Source organism: Eutrigla gurnardus, assembly GCF_963514095.1.
Source record: "Eutrigla gurnardus genome assembly, chromosome: 17".
NCBI classification, from domain to species: Eukaryota; Metazoa; Chordata; class Actinopteri; order Perciformes; family Triglidae; genus Eutrigla; species Eutrigla gurnardus.
In genome coordinates this window covers 23,003,008-23,025,507 of record NC_139928.1, presented here as the reverse complement: position 1 = coordinate 23,025,507, position 22,500 = coordinate 23,003,008, and the positions used below count along the sequence as shown (strand labels likewise).

The following is a 22,500-nucleotide window of genomic DNA, read 5'->3' as shown; positions in this document are numbered from 1 at the left end:
TCCAAACCCTTCATGACTCTGGGGATCAGCATCCTCTACCGGGTTCATCTGGTGAGTTTGGTTTATTCCGTCTCCTTCTGACTGTTAAAGATCTCCTCGGTCTGCTGCTCATCGGCTCTCAGGGCCGGTCCTCCAGCGATCTGATTGGTCAGAAACAGGACTGTCGGCAGGCTTTGGGTTTACCTGCCCTGGAGGGGTTACCATGGTGACCTATCCCGCTTAAAACGCAGCTAATCATCCTAGAGACGAGCAGAAAGTCGCATTAAACATTTGTACGATCAGCGTGAGCTTGTTCCCCGAAAACCAGAACCGACCTGGTAAACATGCGGAGGAATATCAAATCAGGAAGCTGGAAAACCAATTTGAGGAAGAAGGGAGGGAAGGTGAGGATGGGAGGGGAGGGAGGCAGCAGATCAACGCTGAGCACCAGGTCGGGGCCCTGCAGCGGGGGATCTGATTCAGGGATCTGATTCAGGGACAGGATCATAGAGTCCAGCCTCGAGGAGGACTGGGATCCTGACTGGAATCTGAACCGGAGTCTGACAGACTCTCGGGTGGAGATGAGGGCGAGCCGGTCGGCGAGGCCTTTCTCGTGTTTCTCACAGAAGACGTTTTATTTGTGTTTCTGGAGGGAAAGTGTATCTTTACCGGAGGTTAACTTTCTCACGGGTCTCGGCGTCGGTGAATAAATATCTTGTTGTGTGTTCGAGCACCTAAAGGTGACAAATAACGAGAATATGATGAAATCCCAAACAATCACTCTGTTTGTTTCTCTGTAAAGACGAAGTTCCCCAAGCGTTCTGAGGTCTGACTTCCTGTTTCACATTCACATTAGTGGAGAGCCTGGTGTTTGTCAGCGCTCCTGCCCCCTGGTGGTCAACGCTGCAAATTTATTTCTGCTGTAGGGAGAGAGAGAGTTTATGAGCCAAAATGGACCAAGAAGAGAAGCGAGCCGATGGCCTTCATCACGGTCGTCTGCGGTGGTCGTCTGCGGCGGTGGTTAACCAGTCCTCGTTAACTAAAACCAGTCCTCGTTAACTACACAAAGTCACACTCTCTTCTCTGACCTGATGATCATCAGTGAATCTCTCTGGGTGACTGTAAGACCCGTCTGGACTCCTTGCTGCTTTTCGGTCCCCTCAGATGATATCGGTGTGTGTGTTTGGATCCAGTGAATGCAGCTCTGGTCTGGTTCTCTGGCTGTGGCAGTGAAACGTCCACTTCAGTCCCTGCCAGTGAGACGTTTGTCCACCTGTGTGTCAGAGCTTCCTGTCGTCCATCTCTGACTTGACGGCATCACGTCCTCAACGTGGCGTCAGGAGGGCGGGTGTGGATGCTGGATCAGGGACGAGTGGTAACGGGATCTGACCTGCTGTTTCTGTTTCAGGGCCGCAAACCGGGTTACTTCTCCTTCCTGGATCCGTTCTCTCCGGCGGTCTGGCTCTTCATGCTGCTGGCCTACCTCGCTGTCAGCTGCGTCCTCTTCCTTGCCGCCAGGTAACACACCTGTCCCTGTGTGTGTGTGTGTGTGTGTGTGTGTGTGTGTGTGTGTGTGTGTGTGTGTGTGTGCGTGTGGAAGCTGCTGCTCGTCTTTAATTGAACTGTGGAGTCTAACGAGGTGCCTGGTGTCTGCAGGCTGAGCCCCTACGAGTGGTACAACCCTCACCCGTGTCTGCGGGAGCGCCGGGACGTCCTGGAGAACCAGTACACGCTGGGCAACAGTCTGTGGTTCCCCGTGGGTGGCTTCATGCAGCAGGGCTCCGAGATCATGCCGCGGGCGCTCTCCACCCGCTGCGTCAGCGGCGTCTGGTTCGTACCGCTCACCTGCACCCAGTGCCACCGCTGCATGTCTGACCACACCCACAATGTCTGAACACGCCCACAAATTACTGACCACGCCCACACACGTGAACACGCCCACACATTACTGGCCACGCCCACACATGTGAACACGCCCACACATGTCTGAACACGCCCACACATGTCTGAACACGCCCACACATGTCTGAACAAGCCCACACATGTCTGAACACGCCCACACATGTCTGAACACGCCCACACATTACTGACCACGCCCACACATGTCTGAACACGCCCACACATGTCTGAACACGCCCACACATGTCTGAACAAGCCCACACATGTCTGAACACGCCCACACATGTCTGAACACGCCCACACATGTCTGAACACGCCCACACATTACTGACCACGCCCACACATGTCTGAACACGCCCACATATGTCTGAACACGCCCACACATGTGAACACGCCCACACATGTCTGAACACGCCCACACATGTCTGAACACGCCCACACATTACTGACCACGCCCACACATGTCTGAACACGCCCACACATGTCTGAACACGCCCACACATGTCTGAACAAGCCCACACATGTCTGAACACGCCCACACATGTCTGAACACGCCCACACATGTCTGAACACGCCCACACATTACTGACCACGCCCACACATGTCTGAACACGCCCATATATGTCTGAACACGCCCACACATGTGAACACGCCCACACATGTCTGAACACGCCCACACATGTCTGAACACGCCCACACATGTCTGAACACGCCCACACATTACTGACCACGCCCACACATGTCTGAACACGCCCACACATGTCTGAACACGCCCACACATGTCTGAACAAGCCCACACATGTCTGAACACGCCCACACATGTCTGAACACGCCCACACATGTCTGAACACGCCCACACATTACTGACCACGCCCACACATGTCTGAACACGCCCACATATGTCTGAACACGCCCACACATGTGAACACGCCCACACATGTGAACACGCCCACACACGTCTGAACTGCCTTTTATTCCCTCTAAAAACTAAGACTAATCATGTGAAAACATCTCCTTCACGTTTCTCACCAAAAGCATCATGATAACGTTATCATTTCCACCTCAAAACTGTGGAGCCTGAACGCATCACAACGTCCTCTGTGGACGTTGTTCGCTGTCGTCCGTCCTTCGACCAGCTGAAGGTGAACAGATGGGAACGTGTCTCTGGTGTCAGAATGATGACATCATTGTCCGTCCTCGTTTGGGCTCCTCCTCTCATCTCCTTCTCTCGTGTCCTCTGTCCTCTCATGTCCTCCATCCTTCCATCCTCGTGTCCTCCTTCATAAGTGATGAATGTAACGAGAGCAGATGAAATGATTTCTAATAATAATGATTTTTGAAGTTTCTTCGGGTGAAGGTTGACGGCGTCCTTCCTCTTCGTCCCCTCAGGTGGGCGTTCACCCTCATCATCATCTCGTCCTACACGGCCAACCTGGCGGCCTTCCTGACCGTCCAGAGGATGGAGGTCCCCATCGAGTCTCCGGACGATCTGGCCGACCAGACCAACATCCAGTACGGCACCATCCACGGGGGGTCCACCATGACCTTCTTCATGGTGAGACCAGGTCCTGGGTTCAGTTTGAGTCCAGATTTTAATCCACGTTTCCACCACAAAAAAATATGTTTGGCACTGAGAGACAGCTCCACCCGTCTCCCCCACCCGTCTCCCCCCAGAACTCGCGGTACCAGACGTACCAGCGGATGTGGAACTACATGAATTCCAAGCAGCCCAGCGTGTTCGTGAAGAGCACCGAGGAGGGCATCGCCCGCGTCCTCAACTCCAAGTACGCCTTCCTGATGGAGAGCACCATGAACGAGTACTACCGCAGCCTCAACTGCAACCTGACGCAGATCGGAGGTCTGCTGGACACCAAAGGATACGGCATCGGCATGCCGCTGGGTGAGACCCAAAACAAAAATGCATCAACAGCTACTTGATTCGAGACGGAGCAGCAGAGTTTCAGGTGTTTTTTGACACACGGAAACCAAACGGTCGCAGTTTAACACAACGTTAACGAACAAGTCGATAAGGTTTTGGCAACTAAAATTATTTGATTCAGGGTTAGGGTTAGGGAAGTCCGGCGGGGTCATTTGTTTATTCATTGTTTTCCATTTTTCGTCATCGCCGGATCAACTCTGATCGTAGGGAGTCACGTTATAATTGATTTAAGGTGGTATTGTAGTTATTTGTCAGCTTAATAGTGGAAATGTGACATAAAAGAAAAAGCATTATTACAATAACTAAATTCTTTGAATTTTATCTGATACTTCATCAGAAGGTTCCTCATCAGCTGCTGTTAGTCGTAAACAGGCTCCATGTTGGATAAATGGACGTGATCACGTTCAGATTTATAAGCAATCACCTAGCAAGCAAGAATCCCGTCAGAGACGCCTAGATTCTCTCCGATATCGGAGGACGCAAACCTCAGGTGCAAAAACAGGATTCAAGGTCTCGGCCTCGTCTCGCGGAGAAACGCGGTGTAGCTTGTTAGCTTTTTCCCCTGAATGACCCTGAATGTTGTCTTCAGGCTCGCCGTACAGGGACGAGATCACTCTGGGGATCCTGCAGCTGCAGGAGAGCAACCGGCTGGAGATCCTGAAGAGACGCTGGTGGGAGGGGGGGCAGTGTCCCAAGGAGGAGGACCACCGAGCCAAAGGTGGGTGTCAGGGATTAGCATGCTAACGTACAGCCGGGGCTGGTGGGGGAAGGTTAGGGGTCGCCACAGATTTTTACTAAAATCATCCTCTGGGGAACATGAACGTCTGAACCACATTTCATCACAATCCTTCCAATAGCTGTTGAGATATTTCACCGGATAAAACCTGCTGGTGGCGCTAGAGGGAAAGTCGGGGTAGGGGGGGTTCATCCTTTGGGGATCATCCATCCATCCATTTTCTACCGCTTATCCTGTATTTTAGGGTCACGGGGGGGCTGGAGCCAATCCCAGCTGTCATTGGGTGAAGGCAGGGTACACCTGGACAGGACGCCAGTCTATCGCAGGGCCGACATGTAGAGACAAACAACCATTCATGCTCACATTCACACCTACGGGACATTTAGAGTCACCAATCAACCTATCCCCATCCTGCATGTCTTTGGACTGTGGGAGGAAGCCGGAGAACCCGGAGAGAACCCACGCTTACACGGGGAGAACATGCAAACTCCACACAGAAGGAACCCGGGCCGACCCGGGAATCAAACCCAGGACCCTCTTGCTGTGAGGCGAGAGTGCTACCCACTACACCACCGTGCAGCCCCCTTTGGGGATCATGAAAATGTAAATCAAAGTCCATATTTTTGTCGTCCGCGACCTGAACGTTTACATTATTGATACATCAGCAGATTGATATTAATATTATATCTTCACGACTGGAGGGTTTGTGTTTCAGACATTCATGCTCCCCAGAGGATGATCCGTGTACGTTTGTGTCAGTAATGCGTTTGTCATGGCGGTGCTTCAGGGCTCGGCATGGAGAACATCGGGGGGATCTTCGTGGTCCTGATCTGCGGCCTCATCATCGCCGTCTTCGTGGCCATCATGGAGTTTGTTTGGTCGACGCGGCGCAGCGCCGAGACGGACGAGGTAAACGCTCATCATCATCCTCCTCTTCCTCCCTCGTCCTCCTCCTCCTGCCCCGCCCCCGGCCTCCACCTCAGCTCACACTCCTCAGTAGGTCCCCCGCCTGTGTGTGTGTGTGTGTGTACCTGTGTGTGTACCTGTGTGTGTGTGTGTACCTGTGTGTGTGTGTGTGTGTGTGTGTGTGTGTACCTGTGTGTGTGTGTGTGTGTGTACCTGTGTGTGTGTGTGTGTGTGTGTGTGTGTGTGTGTGTGTACCTGTGTGTGTGTGTGTGTGTGTGTGTGTGTACCTGTGTGTGGGTGTACCTGTGTGTGTGTGTTTGTGTACCTGTGTGTGTACCTGTGTGTGTACCTCTGTGTGTGTGTTTGTGTACCTGTGTGTGTACCTGTGTGTGTGTACCTGTGTGTACCTCTGTGTGTGTGTGTGTGTGTGTGTACCTGTGTGTGTACCTGTGTGTGTGTGTGTGTGTGTGTGTGTACCTGTGTGTGTACCTGTGTGTGTGTGTGTGTGTGTGTATGTGTGTCCTACATAGAGGACCAGATTGAGGACTATATACTAATAAAGTTGCCATTCTGATCCTGGTCCGGTCCAGCTGTGAGCAGTGACATCAGCTCATAAATAGAAGTAGAGTCATTTTGACCCGACATGGAAGTAAAATGTTCTTTTCATGATTGTTGATAGGAATAAAAGACGTTTGTGTCTTCCTCTCACTCTCAGGTCTCTGTTTGTCAGGAGATGCTGACAGAGTTTCGAAACGCCGTTTCCTGTAAGAAGAGCTCTCGTTCTCGACGCCGCCGGCCTCTGAGCAGCGCGGCGGGCGGCGTCCTGCGCCACCCATCCCGCCTGGCCCTCGCCACGCCGCGGCCCATCCGCCTGGTCCGCGAGATGCGTCTCAGCAACGGCAAACTCTACAGCGGCGGCGGCTCGCTGACCGGCGGGCTAGGGGGAGGTCTGGGAGGACTCCCCGATCTGGGCCCGGGCCCGCAGAGGCTCCTGGAGGACCCGCTGGGCGCCAACCCCACCGCCGGCCCGCCTCCTCCGCCGCCGCCGGTATCGTCCCTGGTGGCTCCGCCCGCCCCGCTGCGGAGCTTCCTGCAGGGCTGCAGCCACGTGCGGATCTGCCAGGAGTGCCGGCGGATCCAGGGCCTGAGACCGGCCACGCTCACCCCTCCCCCGCCGCCCCCCTCCTCCTCGTCCTCCGCCTCCTCCTGCTCCCGGAACCCACCCCCTGCCGTGGCGCCGGGTCACCACTTGCGCCACAACCCCCACCACCACCACCTCCACTACCACCACGGCTCCATGTCGCTGCCCCGCCTCCCCCCGCCGCCGCCGCCGATCCCGTCGGACCGAGCCGACAGCGACGGGGGGAGGGGGAGTCCACTGCAGGCCAACGCCAAACCGCCGCCGCCGCCCCGACCGCTGCCTCCGCCCAAGACGCCGACACGCCCTCCGACAGACTTACTCGCGGGGCACAACTGAGCTGGGGCCGCCATCGGAGGGGTCAGAGGTCATGGTTTTATACCAAACGACATCAGTCCAAACTGGCCAATCAGCGTGGGCGGATGGATGAGACCATTTTGACCCGTGAGGATCATACCAATACGTTTCCCATTAGGGGGGACGGATTAAACCACTCTGACCTCTGCAGGGAGGACCAAACCAAACATTTTGGGGAACAAAGGACGGACAAACAGGAAGATGGACGTCTCCGTTCTGGGTGGCTTGTTTGTTGCCCCTCCCCCAAAAATTCAGTCCGCCAATCATCGTGCTCTGTGCCAAGTGGGAGGAGTCTCTTACTGTTTGAATACTGAACCAGGTGTTTGTATAGAAGGAGGCCGACACACACACACACACACACACGTAGCAGGGCAGCTGTACAGATCCGTCGATCATCTGGACGTCTCCGGAGGACGGAGCTCGTAAAAAAGCCTGTTGCTGTGTTTTTGCCGGACTGCCTGGCGCCGCGGGTCCACCAAGCCGGGGGTCCACCAAACCGGGGGTCCACCAAACCGGCGGTCCACCAAGCCGCGGGTCCACCAGCGGTCCACCAAGCCGCGGGTCCACCGGCGGTCCACCAAGCCAGTCGACGGATGCGGATCAATACTCACCTGAAGTGTACGAAGCTGCGTCGAGTCGGCTTGCTGTTCGTTTGGAGGTGTCAGCCAATCAGAAACTAGTACTGGAGACTATGACATAAACAATTTAAGATCCTGTTTTTAAAGGAATAGTTCAACATTTTGGGGAATTTAGCTTTCTTTCTGAGAATATGTTTTAAGCCAAATCCCTCGCATTTTATTGGACCGCTTACAAGTGGGCGGAGCTAAGAATGAAGCCTGACCCGGAACTACAGAGGAAACTGTAAAAGTTTCAGTTTGATGGATGGATATTGCTAAATAGGTGCCAGAATGATGTCATCTAAAAGGGTTCAAAAGGCATTTGAGGCTGAAATCCATCCGATAAAGTCACTCGAAGAAAGAAAGAAGACAACATGTTGAACTATTCCTGAAGTTTGAACCATTTGAACTGTTCACTGCTGCCACAACAAGGAAACACAGTGCTCTCATTTTTCAAAGTAAAAGTCCTAAGAATTCGCATGAAGCTAAAAAAGCTCGGCCTGAAACACATCCGACACAATTAGTTTCCCGATTTCTGTTGAACGATGAAGCCAATCGGCTAAATGTCGGGTCCAACAGATATGAAAGAGTAACCCTGTGTTAGCATCACAAAATCTGGTGAATCGGAGTTAATGACTGATTCTCTCGTTTAGCGGTTAGCTAGCTAGCATGCTAACTCCATGCTACAGTTGCACCTCATGAACTGCCGGGCTTAGTCTACATTACTTTAACCGGGTAGCTGGACTTCACTGTTTTTGATGGATCTTTCAGTTAGCTCATGCTAACCGCAAGAGACCATACAAACGTTATTCAGGGTTTTTCATCGTTGAAATTCATCTTCCGATTCGCAAACTGGTGCCGATTAAAAGTCCATCATCCTAAATGACTTGGTATTTCAGTGGTGAGCAATTCAATGCTGTTACAGTTTGTATGGAGTTGCTTTTTAGAAAACGATCCAATCATTTTCCTTCAGTCCCTAAACGCAGCGTGGAGCTCTTCGGGACTTCGTGTTCTGGGTGAGTATTAAAGACATCCGGAGGACTCGGACGGCAAATTGCAAAAAAAACAACAACAACAAAAAAAAAACGAAATAATTGCAATTCCCTTCCCAAGTTTTATTTCTCCGCTTTCTTTTCATGGTGACTTTGAGTCCTTGAGCTCTTTTTACATTGATGTCATGACGGTTTTGCTCGATCTCTGGGGTGTCAGAGGTCAAAGGTCACCTCTCCAACAGCCCAAAGGTGGTGATGTTGTTCCACATGTGATTGCTTTACAGTCGCCTGCCTGCAGGGTACGAACACCAACAGGAGCCAAAAAACAAATCAATTTTTTTTTTAATCAAAGTTTTATTTCGGATCAGTGCCTGTAGTTTCTGTTTGTTTTTGTTTTTTGCATAGAAACTGTGCCAGCAGCATCCGAGGAGAGGACATTGTTTATGAAAATGAGAAAAAACGCACAGGAATGTTGACGTAAAAACGTGACTGTAAGTGTGTGTGTGTGTGTGTGTGTGTGTGTGTGTGTGTCTGTGTGAATGTGTGTGTGTGTGATAATAACGAATGAATCCCGCCATCATGTTGTTGCTGTTTTCTTTGTCCTCCTCCAGATTTGTACCAGCAGAGCTCAGAGACGACAGACGGATATTATTCTGATGATTCTATTGTTCTCATGATTATTGATATTGACGTGTGAGGTGACTGTAGGGGATCAGCCCTCTGATGTTCAATATATAGACACACGTTTGGAATAAAAAAAACAGTCATTGTACCAAACATGCAGCCGACCTTTGACCTTTTCTTTAACAGTCACACGTTCAGGTTCAGGTGCTCCGGAGGGTCCGACGTCACAAAGTCAAAGTTTATTTTTCAGTCTTTATTCCAGAATCAACATGCAGCTGGTCTGTTACTATCATTTAAGAACAAATGTTAATGAACTGTTTTATTTAGTTTTATTATCGTGTTAGTTGGTCCATTTGTTTCTTTTGTTTAATTATTTTGTTGTTTTATTTTTATGTTTTAAAGTCAGGTTATTTTGCATTTGTTTTTATTTTTACTTTTAGTTTTTTTATTCATTTATTTCACTTTGTTTGTTTGGTTTTGTTTTTTATTTAGACATTTTACATATTTATTGAGATATTTTATTGAGTTTGTGTATGTTTTAAATTTGTTTTGTCATGTTAGTTATTTTGTGACAGCATGTCGTTTGTTTTTATTTTAGTGCCTCGTTTGTTATTATTGCATTAATCTCGATGCAACTCTTCTCTTCATGGTGTCTTGGTTTTTAGGCTACTCTTATATTTGTGTTTAAGCATTTTATTTGTGTTTATTTAAACTTTAGCTGCGTTTGTTGTCTTGACCAGACTCACGTTAAGTCGTCCATTTATTTATTTTAGTTACATGAAATCATCTAAAAGTGTTATTCAAGATTCAAACCAAGAGATGCAGTCAGACTGACGATCTGATGTAATGCCATCGTTCAGCCAGCAGAGGGCGCTGCAGGCCAGACAACAAACAGCACAACACAGAGATACCTGAGCGTGAAGTTCAGTTTATTAACATACTATTATACAAAATACTAATCAGACTTAGTGTTTGGTTTGATAAAACTCTCCATAACTGTAATAAATTATGTCATGTCAATATAAATGAATAGAATATGTTGTATACGGTATAATAATATATAATTACAATTTTGTTGTTTTTTGAACAACTGATGTCGTCTTCTCCTTTAGCATTAACAGTCACATAAGCTGCATGAGTTACGCTCAAGATGACACTCGTCATCTATCATTATTATCATCATTATGATCATTATTATGATCATTATTAGTATCATTAGAAGAGCGTCTGCTGATAGGAGTCGTCCTGGTTCAGGTCGTTCCCGGTGGGAAAGTGTTGAGGAGATAAAAGTGTGAACAACTCGTCATGTTTGTGATGCTGATGGAAGATGGCGCCTCCCGAAGGACGCTGAGCTCATTCCACAGATAGCACCACACAGTTAGCCTAGCTTAGCATAAAGACTGGGAGCAGGGGGAAACTGCTAGCATAGCTGCACCAAGAGAAAATACATAACATTATGTCACTTTTTTACTTGAGGCTCAATTGTTTGTCTTTCTTTTTAATTCTTATTTGTTTTTACCTTCGGTTGTGTTTGTTGTTTTTGTACTTTTTTAATTTTTAATTTGATACTTTTTAGCCTTTTCTTGTTTTCTTTTCATTTTTCCTCTCCTTTGTTCTCGTAGTTCTATTTAATAATAATAATAATAAGACTTTATTAAGGACACAATCAGAGGTCCATAGGGACTAGAAATACATAAAAGACAGACAATAAAAACATGGCAACAGTTAATGTAAAACAAACATCGATCACAAACATAGCCATCAATATCAACCAGATACGGTCCCAGAGGGACAGACATCAGCCCTCACATACAGACTGGAGCACCAGTGGCTCCACAGTCTTGAGGAGAACCTTAATGAGCTCTTCTCACCATCACACAGAAACAAAATGATATCATTTCTAGAGGCTAATAGCCTGCACATACATTTATACATAAGATTGCGTATTACAGCAGAGCAGTTTGGCACTCCAACATTAACAAACATCTCACTGGCACTGCACCATCGGGGTAGCTTTAAAAGTATCCTCATGCCATCGTTGTAGGCCACATTTAGTCTCTGCATGTTTTTTTTACTGTAAACGCTCCACAGGTGTGCAGTATACAGGGGAGTACAGTAAGCTCTAAATAACGCTACCTTGACATTACTAGTGCACATACTGAACTTCATGTTGGAAGCATGTTGGCCTGCAAGTAAAGCCTCCGACACTGTCTGTTTATGTCTCTATCATCAGACATATCGTTTACAATATGATGACCAAGATATTTCACTTCATTACATTCTTTAAGAACAGAACCAGATAAAAAGAATTCAGGGAAAACTCATTTCCTATCACCTTTACCTCTGACAATCATAATGTTGCTCTTAGTTACATTGTATTTGATGTCAAAGTCGAGGCCGTATTGTGAACACATTTTCAATAACTGTTGTAAGCCAGCACTATATAGGCAAAAAATTACTAAATCGTCCGCATACATAAGATGATTAATTAACATAGAGCCAACCATACACCCTGTATTACATACATTCAGTTGCTGTGGCAAGTCATCCATATATACATTGAAAAGGAACGGGGACAGTATACCACCCTGTCTCACCCCATTACTGACTCGGAAAGGTTCTGAGTCAGTAGTCAGTTGTTTGATTCAACTCACTTTTTTGGGATAAAATCATCTGAGAGAACGTTCAAGATCAAAGCAGAGATTTCAAACATCGGACTACAGGCTTCGACGTAACGCCAGCGTTTTATGTCATTGATGATCGCAACATTCTTGCCGATGTGTGTTTGATCAACATGTGGATGGTTTACTGAACACAGCCCCCCCCAGCTCCTTTGATTTTTTTTTTAGGACAAAGCCGCATTTTTTTTCAAAAATGAAGAAAAATACTTTCTGTAGCTCGCTACTACATTTAGTTTGAAAAGTTTTAATCATTTTGTCGGCAGGTTCTTTGTATATATATATATATATATATTCATATATATTAATATATGAGTTTGTATTAATCTGTAAGTGCGGTGAAGTCATGAAGATGTTTCTGCTGAGCATTCTGGGAAGCCACGTAAGTATGTGACATTATATCATTCTTCGTTTTCCATTTTCAACCTTATTCTCATAAATGTGGGGTTTTGTTTGCGTGTTCTTCCTCTCAGTGATGCAAGGGCTGCTGGGAAAATCAAACCGCTGACGACGGCAACTGGATATGCTGAGAAGAGAAACGGTTTGATGATTTCATGACTGAAAGAATTTAAAAAAAGGTGAGTGACCGAGCATCATGAAGAATTATATACAAACATAACAACTAGAAAGACGTGTAAAACAGCTGCAAAGAGACTCATAATGTACTAAATGAACATCATGCTGGATTGAAGAAGACTTGAAACTAGAGATTGAGACCATAAACTCATGTTTACAATGTTTACTGAGATAATACATCAAGAGAGAAGTAGGACCATTTTCTCATAGACTTCTATACAACCAGAGAGGAGTCGCCCCCTGGTGGCCAGCAGAGAGAAGTAGGACCATTTTCTCATAGACTTCTATACAACCAGAGAGGAGTCGCCCCCTGGTGGCCAGCAGAGAGAAGTAGGACCATTTTCTCATAGACTTCTATACAACCAGAGAGGAGTCGCCCCCTGGTGGCCAGCAGAGAAAAGTAGGACCATTTTCTCATAGACTTCTATACAACCAGAGAGGAGTCGCCCCCTGGTGGCCAGCAGAGAGAAGTAGGACCATTTTCTCATAGACTTCTATACAACCAGAGAGGAGTCGCCCCCTGGTGGCCAGCAGAGAGAAGTAGGACCATTTTCTCATAGACTTCTACACTGAAAAAAATTTGGAGTTTTATTTAGGAAAACCTAGGAAAGTTTTTGCACTTAGAAATTGTAAGTAAATTCTAAAAGGACGATCATCAAGTAAACCTTACTTGCAGGATACAAGTTACTTTTACTAGCAAACCTCAGGTAATTTACTGATTATTATTAATATGGACATTGAATTTTACTCTCTCCTTCTTTGTAAGTTTTACTCAGACTCTGACTGCTGCAAACTGAAAAATCTCACCTAAAAATCAATGGCCTTTCAAGGTAATTTTAAATACCTTTTTAAGTTTTATTTATGGACTATATGTAAGTAACATTTACACAGCATTTTACATATTTTCTGCAGTTTAAATTGCCTAAATTTGTTCTTAATGTTTTTGTGTATTGAAACAATGACTTTAAAAATGAGGCAGCTGTTAATTCAACACATTTCTTTTTCTATGAAAAAATATGTTTTTCAATAAAACATGTTTTAAAAGGTTTGTAAACAATACAACACTCACATCTGTGACCCTTTGAAAATGGCCCCACAATCCAACAGTTGAGAACCTCTGGTTTACCTTGAAAATGCTGATCTAACTTCCCTTCCTTCCTTTTCTCTATTCCTCCCCTTCTTCCTCGACCCGAAGACAGCACACATTCATAAAGTGCAACAAGTTGAAATAAAAATAACATCATTAAAACGAGAACATAGACACATGAACAAATGTGCCGTTTTTTTCTTTTGGTTCCCTCTTTGAAAGGACAACTCTTGGGTCAAACATGTGCACTCAAGCTATAAGCTTGTTTCGCAGAGACAGGATCTTTGGGGACAGCTTAAGGACATCAAGCTCTAGAAGAAGCTTCTGGAACACTTCAAAAGTGTACTTCATTTTTGGTGGGTAACTCAAGTTCATGGCATAAACAATGCCCATCAGCAGGAGACAGGCCTTTGCAACACTTCCACAGTTGTCAAGTACCTCAGTCCCTTCAACCACAATCGACACATCAGCGTCGGATGCACCTTCATCTTCTTCTCCTGTGTGGTAGACACAGATCCTCAGGACTTGCTCAGCCTGGTCCTCTTGAGCTGCCTCTCTGCTGATACTCTGTAAAATATATGTGGATCCATGTTCAGGTGCATAGTAGAGCTTAATTTCTGATTTAAATGATTGGAATCTGGAAAATACACACAGAAATAAATCAAACCTGATTAGAACTAGATTTTCATATCAGTATAAAAGTCAACTTAAAACTAATAATGATAGGTACCGAGGGTTTTAGATTTACCTTACATTAGCCGTTCAAATCAAATACTGCGGCAGAAGAACTTTCCCGGTGGAGGCTGTAAAATACAAAGAAATCAAATGATTAATGCATCATACTCAAAGTTACTTGAATACCAAGGACAATGGAGAAGCAGCATTTATTGGGCTATATTAATATCACTAGAATATATACAACATTAGATTGTCCTTTCAACTTTTGTATCCATTACATTTTATGCTGCGCAGCACATAACTTCAAAATTTAAAACATATTCTGCTTCATTTTAATTTGGAATAGTATATGTTCTCTTTCAACTTATTAAGTGCAAAGCACTACACATTTTTTTAAATTATATTTTACTTTGCTTGCTGTAGTTGCTGCTTGAGAGGGCACTGTGTCAACAGCAGAAAGTCGGTGGTTTGGGCTGAAGGACAAAAAAACATAGACAAGATAAGACATTAAAACTACAGAATCATGTAACCAAAATAAACTGTACCATTGTCAAACCCATGTCGTTCTGAATATAATATGCACACTTATTGTCACACTATGAGGCCACAACAACCACACTCACTGCACCAATAGCTTTTAAAGACTGGTGATGCCAGGCATGTGTTTATATAGGCCTATTTGTCAGTCTATAGCTCCATGGGCACGAGAGAGATAGGTGCGCACACACACACTGTGACGGAGCGTCTTTGAACGCACCGTCAGACCGGGGCTCGCTCGCTCTCCTTTTCCACCGAGGCATTTTGAGGGCCGGTTCGGAGCCGGTGCCCAATCGCGAACCAGTTCTTCCTGTTTCCACAGACAAAGAGCCGGCTCTCGGCCTGGAAAACTGGTTCCCGAGCGGCCCCAACTCCTTGCTGGGCTGGAACTGGGCCCGGCTTACGTTAGGGGCTGGGGGCGGGGTTAACGCTCGAGGCAACGGGGGAAAATACGCCGCTGCGCAGTTTTACTAACGTTACTGTTCCCGGTAAGTTTCACTTTTAAAATGTTTAACCTCGTTGCTAACCAACGACACATTTCTGTTTAGTTTACCAAGCTAGTGATTACGTTCGTAACAGCAGCAACTAGTGGCTTTGCTTCCTCAGGTAGGCCACCTGCCAGCCGTGAACAACCCTTTTTATGGCTTATTTGGACTCACTTCACCCAGACTTTGATTGACACGCGATACACAAGCATATGTTACGGCTTTTAAATCATTTTTACAACATTTTATGAATTTTGTCGATTTTTCACTTTTTTTTCTCGACATGCTATATATTACTTTTTTTTCCCACGAAAAATTTGACCATGTCTTTTTATGCTTGTTTTGGACTCACTACACTCAGACTTGATGCGACAAGCGATATGAGCGATTTTTATGACTTTTTAATATTTTTTATGAATATTTCAAGAATTTATTTTGACTGACTTTTTCGTGAATTTTCGACATGTATGACTTTTTTCTAAAAAAAGATTTAAGATATTCTTCCAGCGTAGAGAAGTTTTTATTTAGCAGTGGACAGAGAGGTAGCATGTGAGAGAGATGGGGACGTGACATGCAGCAAAGGACCTCCAGGCGGGATTTGAACCGGTGTCGTCTGCATATATGTTTACATGGGAAAATGGCTTGCACTCTAACCACTAGTTTCACTTTTAAAATGTTTCACCTCGTTGCTAACCAACGACACATTTCTGTTTAGTTTACCAAGCTAGTGATTACGTTCGTAACAGCAGCAACTAGTGGCTTTGCTTCCTCGGGTAATGTAAGCTGACCGGCTAGCTAGCCAGCTAGCGTGATATTGCTAACAACAAAGTTAGCATGCCACTTTCTGACTGCCGTTGGCTCACTAAACGTTACCAACTACCAACGTAACATAACATCTGTGTTCACAGCGCCGTGGACACGTTTGTGATTAAACCGCTGTTCTCTGGTTTGTGTTTGTAGAGCTGTCGGACATCGGTGATATTGAACAGAGGTCCAACCTGCAGATGACTAAACATCAAACACTCTGATCTATTGATCACACACTGTTCTACACTTTAAAAAATGTTGTGATTTTAGTATTTTGTGTATTTTATTGTTATTGTATTATTTACCAAAATAAACACTTTTTCTGAAGAGACATGTCTGCTATGCTTGAAATTAGCGCTGCGGGGAAACCTCAGACGTATACAGTGACGTAATGACGTGGTTCTCTGGGCTCTCTAGCCGGTGGAAACGCAAACAGGTTCTCGGACGGTTCGCAAGTTGAACCAACTGCGAACCAGCACGGCACCGGCCCGGCTCTTGAACTATGGTTCGCGTTGGTGGAAAAGGGGTATGCTGACCGGCTAGCTAGCCAGCTAGCGTGATATTGCTAATAACAACGTTAGCATGCCACTTTCTGACTGCCGTTGGCTCACTAAACGTTACCAACTACCAACGTAACATAACATCTGTGTTCACAGCGCCGTGGACACGTTTGTGATTAAACCGCTGTTCTCTGTGTTTGTAGAGCTGTCGGACATCGGCGATATTGAACGGAGGTCCAACCTGCAGATGACTACACATCAAACACTCTGATCTATTGATCACACACTGTTCTACACTTTAAAACATGTTGTGATTTTAGTGTTTTGTGTATTTTATTGTTATTGTATTATTTACCAAAATAAACACTTTTTCTGAAGAGACATGTCTGCTATGCTTGAAATTAGCGCTGCGGGGAAACCTCAGACGTATACAGTGACGTAATGACGTGGTTCTCTGGGCTCTCTAGCCGGTGGAAACGCAAACAGGTTCTCGGACGGTTCGCAAGTTGAACCAACTGCGAACCAGCACGGCACCGGCCCGGCTCTTGAACTATGGTTCGCGTTGGTGGAAAAGGGGTATCTGTCTCTCTCTCTCTCGGTCGGACAGTAGATTACATTTATATAGCGCTTTTCGGTCGTACCCGATATCCAAAGCGCGCACAGTAACCATTATTCATTCACACCGGTGATGGTAAACTACGTTTGTAGCCACAGCTGCCCTGGGCTGGGGCAGACTAAGCAGCGGTGTCGGGGGTCGGGGCGCGCTCCGTGCTCTCACACACCGTCACACACACCGTCACACACACACACACACACACACACACACAGAGGGGCAGAAGAATTACCGTTGCTACGCGACCCGTCCATGTGCCTGTGTTTAACGTTACGCCAGCTGGAGGGAGAGAGAGAGGCAGGCGAGGCCTAATGGCAAACACTGGATGCGACGGTTAACAAGTGCCCCCAGTCGACAAAGGAGTAACTTACTCCAGTACTACTCGAGTAGTGACCCCGAACCTTCGGATAGTTAAATATGCCACTCGTTGCAGCCCTAAACATGTCCACCACATTATATCCTACATTGTTATGAAAACCACCGTCAACTTCACATTAAAAGAACGTGCTCGACCGTCCGGGAGCTAGGCTACACGTTTCATAAACACAAAACAAACCACTCGGTTTAAACTTAAGATAATTATCAAAAACGATGGTGGAGCTCACCACTCGTGCACTTACTCAGGGAACAGCACATGGATGTATTAGGCTATATTATCGGAACAGCAAGGTCCGACTGTTGTACCCCGGGGGTGCACCACCAAAGTCCACAGGGATGTTGCGTTTAGTCACCATAGTAAAATTACGCTACAACATGTAGCCTATGGTAATGGCAAGTGGGGTCATGTTACATTTTATATTATCATCATATTATATTTGAACTTTTCATATGCAGGAAAACCCGGAACGACTTACCTTCAAGGTGATTTAGCCGCTCCTGCCGCCATTAATCCTGACCGCAGTCACCCTGGGTGCAGTCGAATAGTCAAAAAATAAGGTCCTAACTCCTATTCCTAACTCCTATTCCTTGACCTCTGGGTAAAACGTCACGGGGTTAAGGAAAGGCGATAGGAGAACTCAAAAGGATTTAGGAATAGTCGACCGCGGGGTTCAGAGAATCCGACCGGACTTTCACTAAACTACGTCATTATATCGCGGCCGCTGATGATTGACAGCTGATGATCGGCACCGGCGATTGACGTGCGTCTGCGCTGGAGAAACTACAATAATGGACTACAAAAAACGCGTCGTCCACTTCTCCACATGTTGGTTTTATAAACAGCTGGTTCACTGACCGGCTTCAGGTCCAGCAGCTCCTCCTTTCTGTTTGACCGTTGTTTTATTTACTTTTCATTTGTGGTTTTAGTTTCGTTTTTGTCAAACATTTGTAAAATGATTGAAATAAATAAAAGTATCATTAAATTATTATCACTGTCCACACATTTATCATCACTATTCCAATTACTCTGTCTGCATGAAAGTCATTGTTAAATATGTAAATGCACATATCGTTTGTTTTCATGAACGGCCGAGGTGTGCGGCACTTTAAATGTTGCTCTCGCAAAGAATTGTGGGTCGGCGTAATCTCCTTTCCTATCGCATAGGAAGGTCCGTTGCATCCTATGCTAAAGGAGCTCTGAAAGGAAGCATTGGAGCTCCTTTCCTTTGCATTTAGAGAATTCGAACAGCTCTTATCATGGCGGCCACTTGTTTACTTCCGGGTCACTTCTTCAGTTAGGAACCTTCCTAAGCAAAAAAGACTATTCGACTGCACCCCCTGTCTTCATGTGTTTTCGCGGTCAAACGCGCATGCGTCCTGGAGGCGAGCATGGTCACAAGGCGCATGTGCGGATTCATAACATGAAACACTATTAAAACTTACTTGATATTTCTAAGTTCATGTGCAATGATATGAAACCTTTGAATATTATGTGAAAATATGTAGTAAAACTTACTCTTCCCACACTGTTTATTTATTACATGAATGACATATATAGATTTACTTGAATAATTCCAGTTCTCACTGATACTTACAATTAGAAAATAAAAATTGTGACAGTTAACCTAGTAAATATTACTACACCACAAAATCGTTTTTTTCAGTGTATACAACCAGAGAGGAGTCGCCCCCTGGTGGCCAGCAGAGAGAAGTAGGACCATTTTCTCATAGACTTCTATACAACCAGAGAGGAGTCGCGCCCTGGTGGCCAGCAGAGAGAAGTAGGACCATTTTCTCATAGACTTCTATACAACCAGAGAGGAGTCGCGCCCTGGTGGCCAGCAGAGAGAAGTAGGACCATTTTCTCATAGACTTCTATACAACCAGAGAGGAGTCGCCCCCTGGTGGCCAGCAGAGAGAAGTAGGACCATTTTCTCATAGACTTCTATACAACCAGAGAGGAGTCGCGCCCTGGTGGCCAGCAGAGAGAAGTAGGACCATTTTCTCATAGACTTCTATACAACCAGAGAGGGGTCGCCCCCTGGTGGCCAGCAGAGAGAAGTAGGACCATTTTCTCATAGACTTCTATACAACCAGAGAGGAGTCGCGCCCTGGTGGCCAGCAGAGAGAAGTAGGACCATTTTCTCATAGACTTCTATACAACCAGAGAGGAGTCGCCCCCTGGTGGCCAGCAGAGAGAAGTAGGACCATTTTCTCATAGACTTCTATACAACCAGAGAGGGTCTCAGTCTGGGTTTTCAAAGGATTTTCCTTTATAACTACTCCACTTTAATCCAAGTAAAGCTGTATTTATTATTCAAGGCTTCATTTAATTAGTTTAGCCTGGAAACAAACAACATTTTATATGTTCAGTCTGCCATTCAAGGATTAATGGTTCAATTCACACACTATTTCACAAAAGGCACAATTAATCTGTTTTTTTATCAACAGACTCTGCCAGTTATTTACCAAAGAATAAACAATATTATCAGGAAGAACAAAGACAAGCTTTCACTCGAGACAGATTATTTATCAAAATGAGTCTCATAAAGAGAGTTTTATCAAAACGGAAAAGAATATAAAGTGAAAAAGGAGCAACGCAGTAGTATTAACATGAACACAATGAGTTTTTAAAAAGAATGAATGAGACATTATCATCAGACTGTGGACGAGCGACTCTGAGTCACACAGAACTTTGTGAAATCTTCTCCACAGTCCAAATATGGTCACTTCCTGTCTCTAGTGATGGGGGAGAAAGATGAAGGTAGTAAGAATGGTTTGGAAGGAGTTCTTCACAAACTCCCTGTGATGAGTTCACTTCCCTTTCTCGGTAAAAACAAGGCTCAGATTCTCTGGAAGCTCATTTCTGCTGAGAAAAGGAAAAGTATAAATGTAAAAATGCTCTCACAAAAAAGGAGGACCAATGTGTGAGTTACTCCGTCAAGAATCAACTAGTTAATCCCAATTTTGAAAATTACAAATCATGAGATAAGTAAAATGTTGAATATGTGATCATTCCAAAAAGTATCTTAAAATTGTGAGATGACTTTTAAATCAAATTGTGAGGAATAAATAAAAAATTATAAATTCTGAATCAAATTTGCATTTTTTATTTTATCAGGATTTTAAAATCATGTTTCTTTTGCTGGTAAAAAAAAATATTCTCCATATGAGTCAACAATTAAAACGTAAAAAGTTGGTAGTTTCAACTTTTCCGGACAATGTTGTGTTCCGTAAGCGGCAGGTCATCGGTGAGGTCACCACTGAGGTCGTCACTGAGGTCGCCACTGAGGCCGTGGCCTTTTTATTCTTATGACCCTGTGTGCTGCATAGACCTACTCTCTTCTGTCTAGCATGCACTCATTTCTGTGCTGAAGTTGAAAGATGTTATGAAATATAAAAACATTCCAGGACCGCAAACATGCTGTACTATGACTATACTATTTTTATTACTTTATTACTATTGATTACTTTTTTCAACATACTTTACACACTATACTATGACTTTTTTGTGACTTTTTTCAACGTACTTTACTAAGTTGAAAAAGTCAACAATAAAGTTCTAGTATAGTGTGTCAAAAAAAAATCACAAAAAAGGTTATCGTATATTATGCCCAAAAAAAAGTGAAGAATACAATATAGTTCCAAAAACTGTATTCGACCCCAGGGGGCAATTAATATAAGGGCACACAGTGTAGCTGAACAACGTACAAGAAGAAATGCACTAGAATAACATGGCGACACAAAATCAGGAAAGAAAAACTATTCAGATAAACAGTGCAAATGTTTAATGCAAATAAACATACAAACAGCATCTTGAAACATGGTACAACAGAGAAATATTAATAATATAAGGTGCAATATGGCAGTGAATATCAACTTTAATATGCAAAAGAGCCATGTAACAGTTTACGGTGTGTTAATAGTGAGGTATGTATCCGTCATGAGGGAGAAGAAGTACTTCTCAGTGTGTTTTCAGTGTCTCTCTGACAGACGGGGGAGAATAGATGGGAGTGGGGCGGCATCATAGGCTGATGGAAGGTGCAGGGATGGTTCTCATCTGAGTCCTGCAGCTTGGACAGCAGTGTTTGCAAAAAGAAATTAATTATTGTATAGTATGTTGAAAAAACTCACAGTATAGTATATGGGGAAAACCAAAAAAGTAAAAAAAAAAAAAAAGAAAAAGTCAAAGTATAGTTTGTCGAAAAAAGTAAAAAAAAAAGTCATAGTATAGTTTGTCGGAAAAAGTCATAGTATGGGGCGTTGAAAAAAAGTCACGAAGGAAGTAATGAAAAAAGAAATTGTATAGTATGTCCAAAAGAGTCAATATAATATCTCGAAAACAAAGTAATAGTATAGTTTGTCGAAAAAAAGTAAAAAAAAAAAGTGATAGTATAGTTTGTCCAAAAGAAGTCACAAAAAAGTAATGGCTTGACAAAAAAATGGACATTACTTAGAAAAAACTTGCAAAAGAAGTCATAGTTTAGTACCGATCCGCTCCCTGTGGCCACTAGGGGTCCTCCAAGAACACTTTAAATGCCCTGGAAAAGATAAATGTTTCTCTTTTTTGTAATATTTAGTTTTAAGTCATATTGCTAATCATAAAACATTGTTTATTATACTTCTGATAATAAGTTGGAGCTGACGTCAAGTTCATCCTGTAAGGAAGAAGGAAAAGAAAGAAATCAGAAGATAAAAAAACAACAACGGTATCTGTTTATGTCTGCATGACGACAGTACGAACAATATTATTTTTATTCGTATTGACAACAAAATCGGCCATCAGATATCATACAGTGACGCCATAAACAACTTTGCACAAAGTGTAAAATCTGAGAAGTAGAAATTAGAAGAGCAGTAGGTGTCTGGTCAAATTTGAATTTCTGATTATTTCCCTAAACATTTTGAAATTACTGTCCATTATTGTTATCTTGCAAGTGCTCATTCTGTGTCTTTATTTAAGTTTTATTGTAT

The 22,500-nt window shown here is 44.6% G+C and overlaps 1 protein-coding gene and 1 long non-coding RNA gene across 4 annotated transcripts in view; one reads left to right on the top strand and one right to left on the bottom strand.

Moving 5' to 3' along the window:
- Window positions 1-7,485, top strand: part of LOC311027367 (glutamate receptor ionotropic, kainate 5-like) — a 100,689-nt gene extending 93,204 nt beyond the window's left edge. The window contains exons 13-20 of one of the 3 annotated variants that reach the window (XM_084031365.1): window positions 1-51; window positions 1,388-1,497; window positions 1,636-1,809; window positions 3,268-3,433; window positions 3,553-3,778; window positions 4,407-4,535; window positions 5,341-5,462; window positions 6,190-7,485. The exon at window positions 1-51 is cut by the window's left edge and continues 63 nt beyond it. In XM_084031365.1, the coding sequence (XP_083887491.1) occupies window positions 1-51; window positions 1,388-1,497; window positions 1,636-1,809; window positions 3,268-3,433; window positions 3,553-3,778; window positions 4,407-4,535; window positions 5,341-5,462; window positions 6,190-6,936 (1,725 nt within the window). In that variant the 3' untranslated portion in view covers window positions 6,937-7,485. Of the gene's footprint in view, window positions 52-1,387; window positions 1,498-1,635; window positions 1,810-3,267; window positions 3,434-3,552; window positions 3,779-4,406; window positions 4,536-5,340; window positions 5,550-6,174 lie in introns of all 3 variants that reach the window. The other 2 variants (XM_084031364.1, XM_084031363.1) reach the window with 2 other exon arrangements.
- A 6,483-nt stretch (window positions 7,486-13,968) lies between these two features.
- Window positions 13,969-22,500, bottom strand: part of LOC311027379 — a 58,252-nt gene continuing 49,720 nt past the window's right edge. The window contains exons 2-5 of the long non-coding RNA XR_014598596.1: window positions 18,003-18,518; window positions 14,616-14,679; window positions 14,277-14,331; window positions 13,969-14,095 (exon numbers count right to left, since the gene is read on the bottom strand). This is a non-coding gene — a long non-coding RNA (uncharacterized lncRNA). The remainder of the gene's footprint in view (window positions 14,096-14,276; window positions 14,332-14,615; window positions 14,680-18,002; window positions 18,519-22,500) is intronic.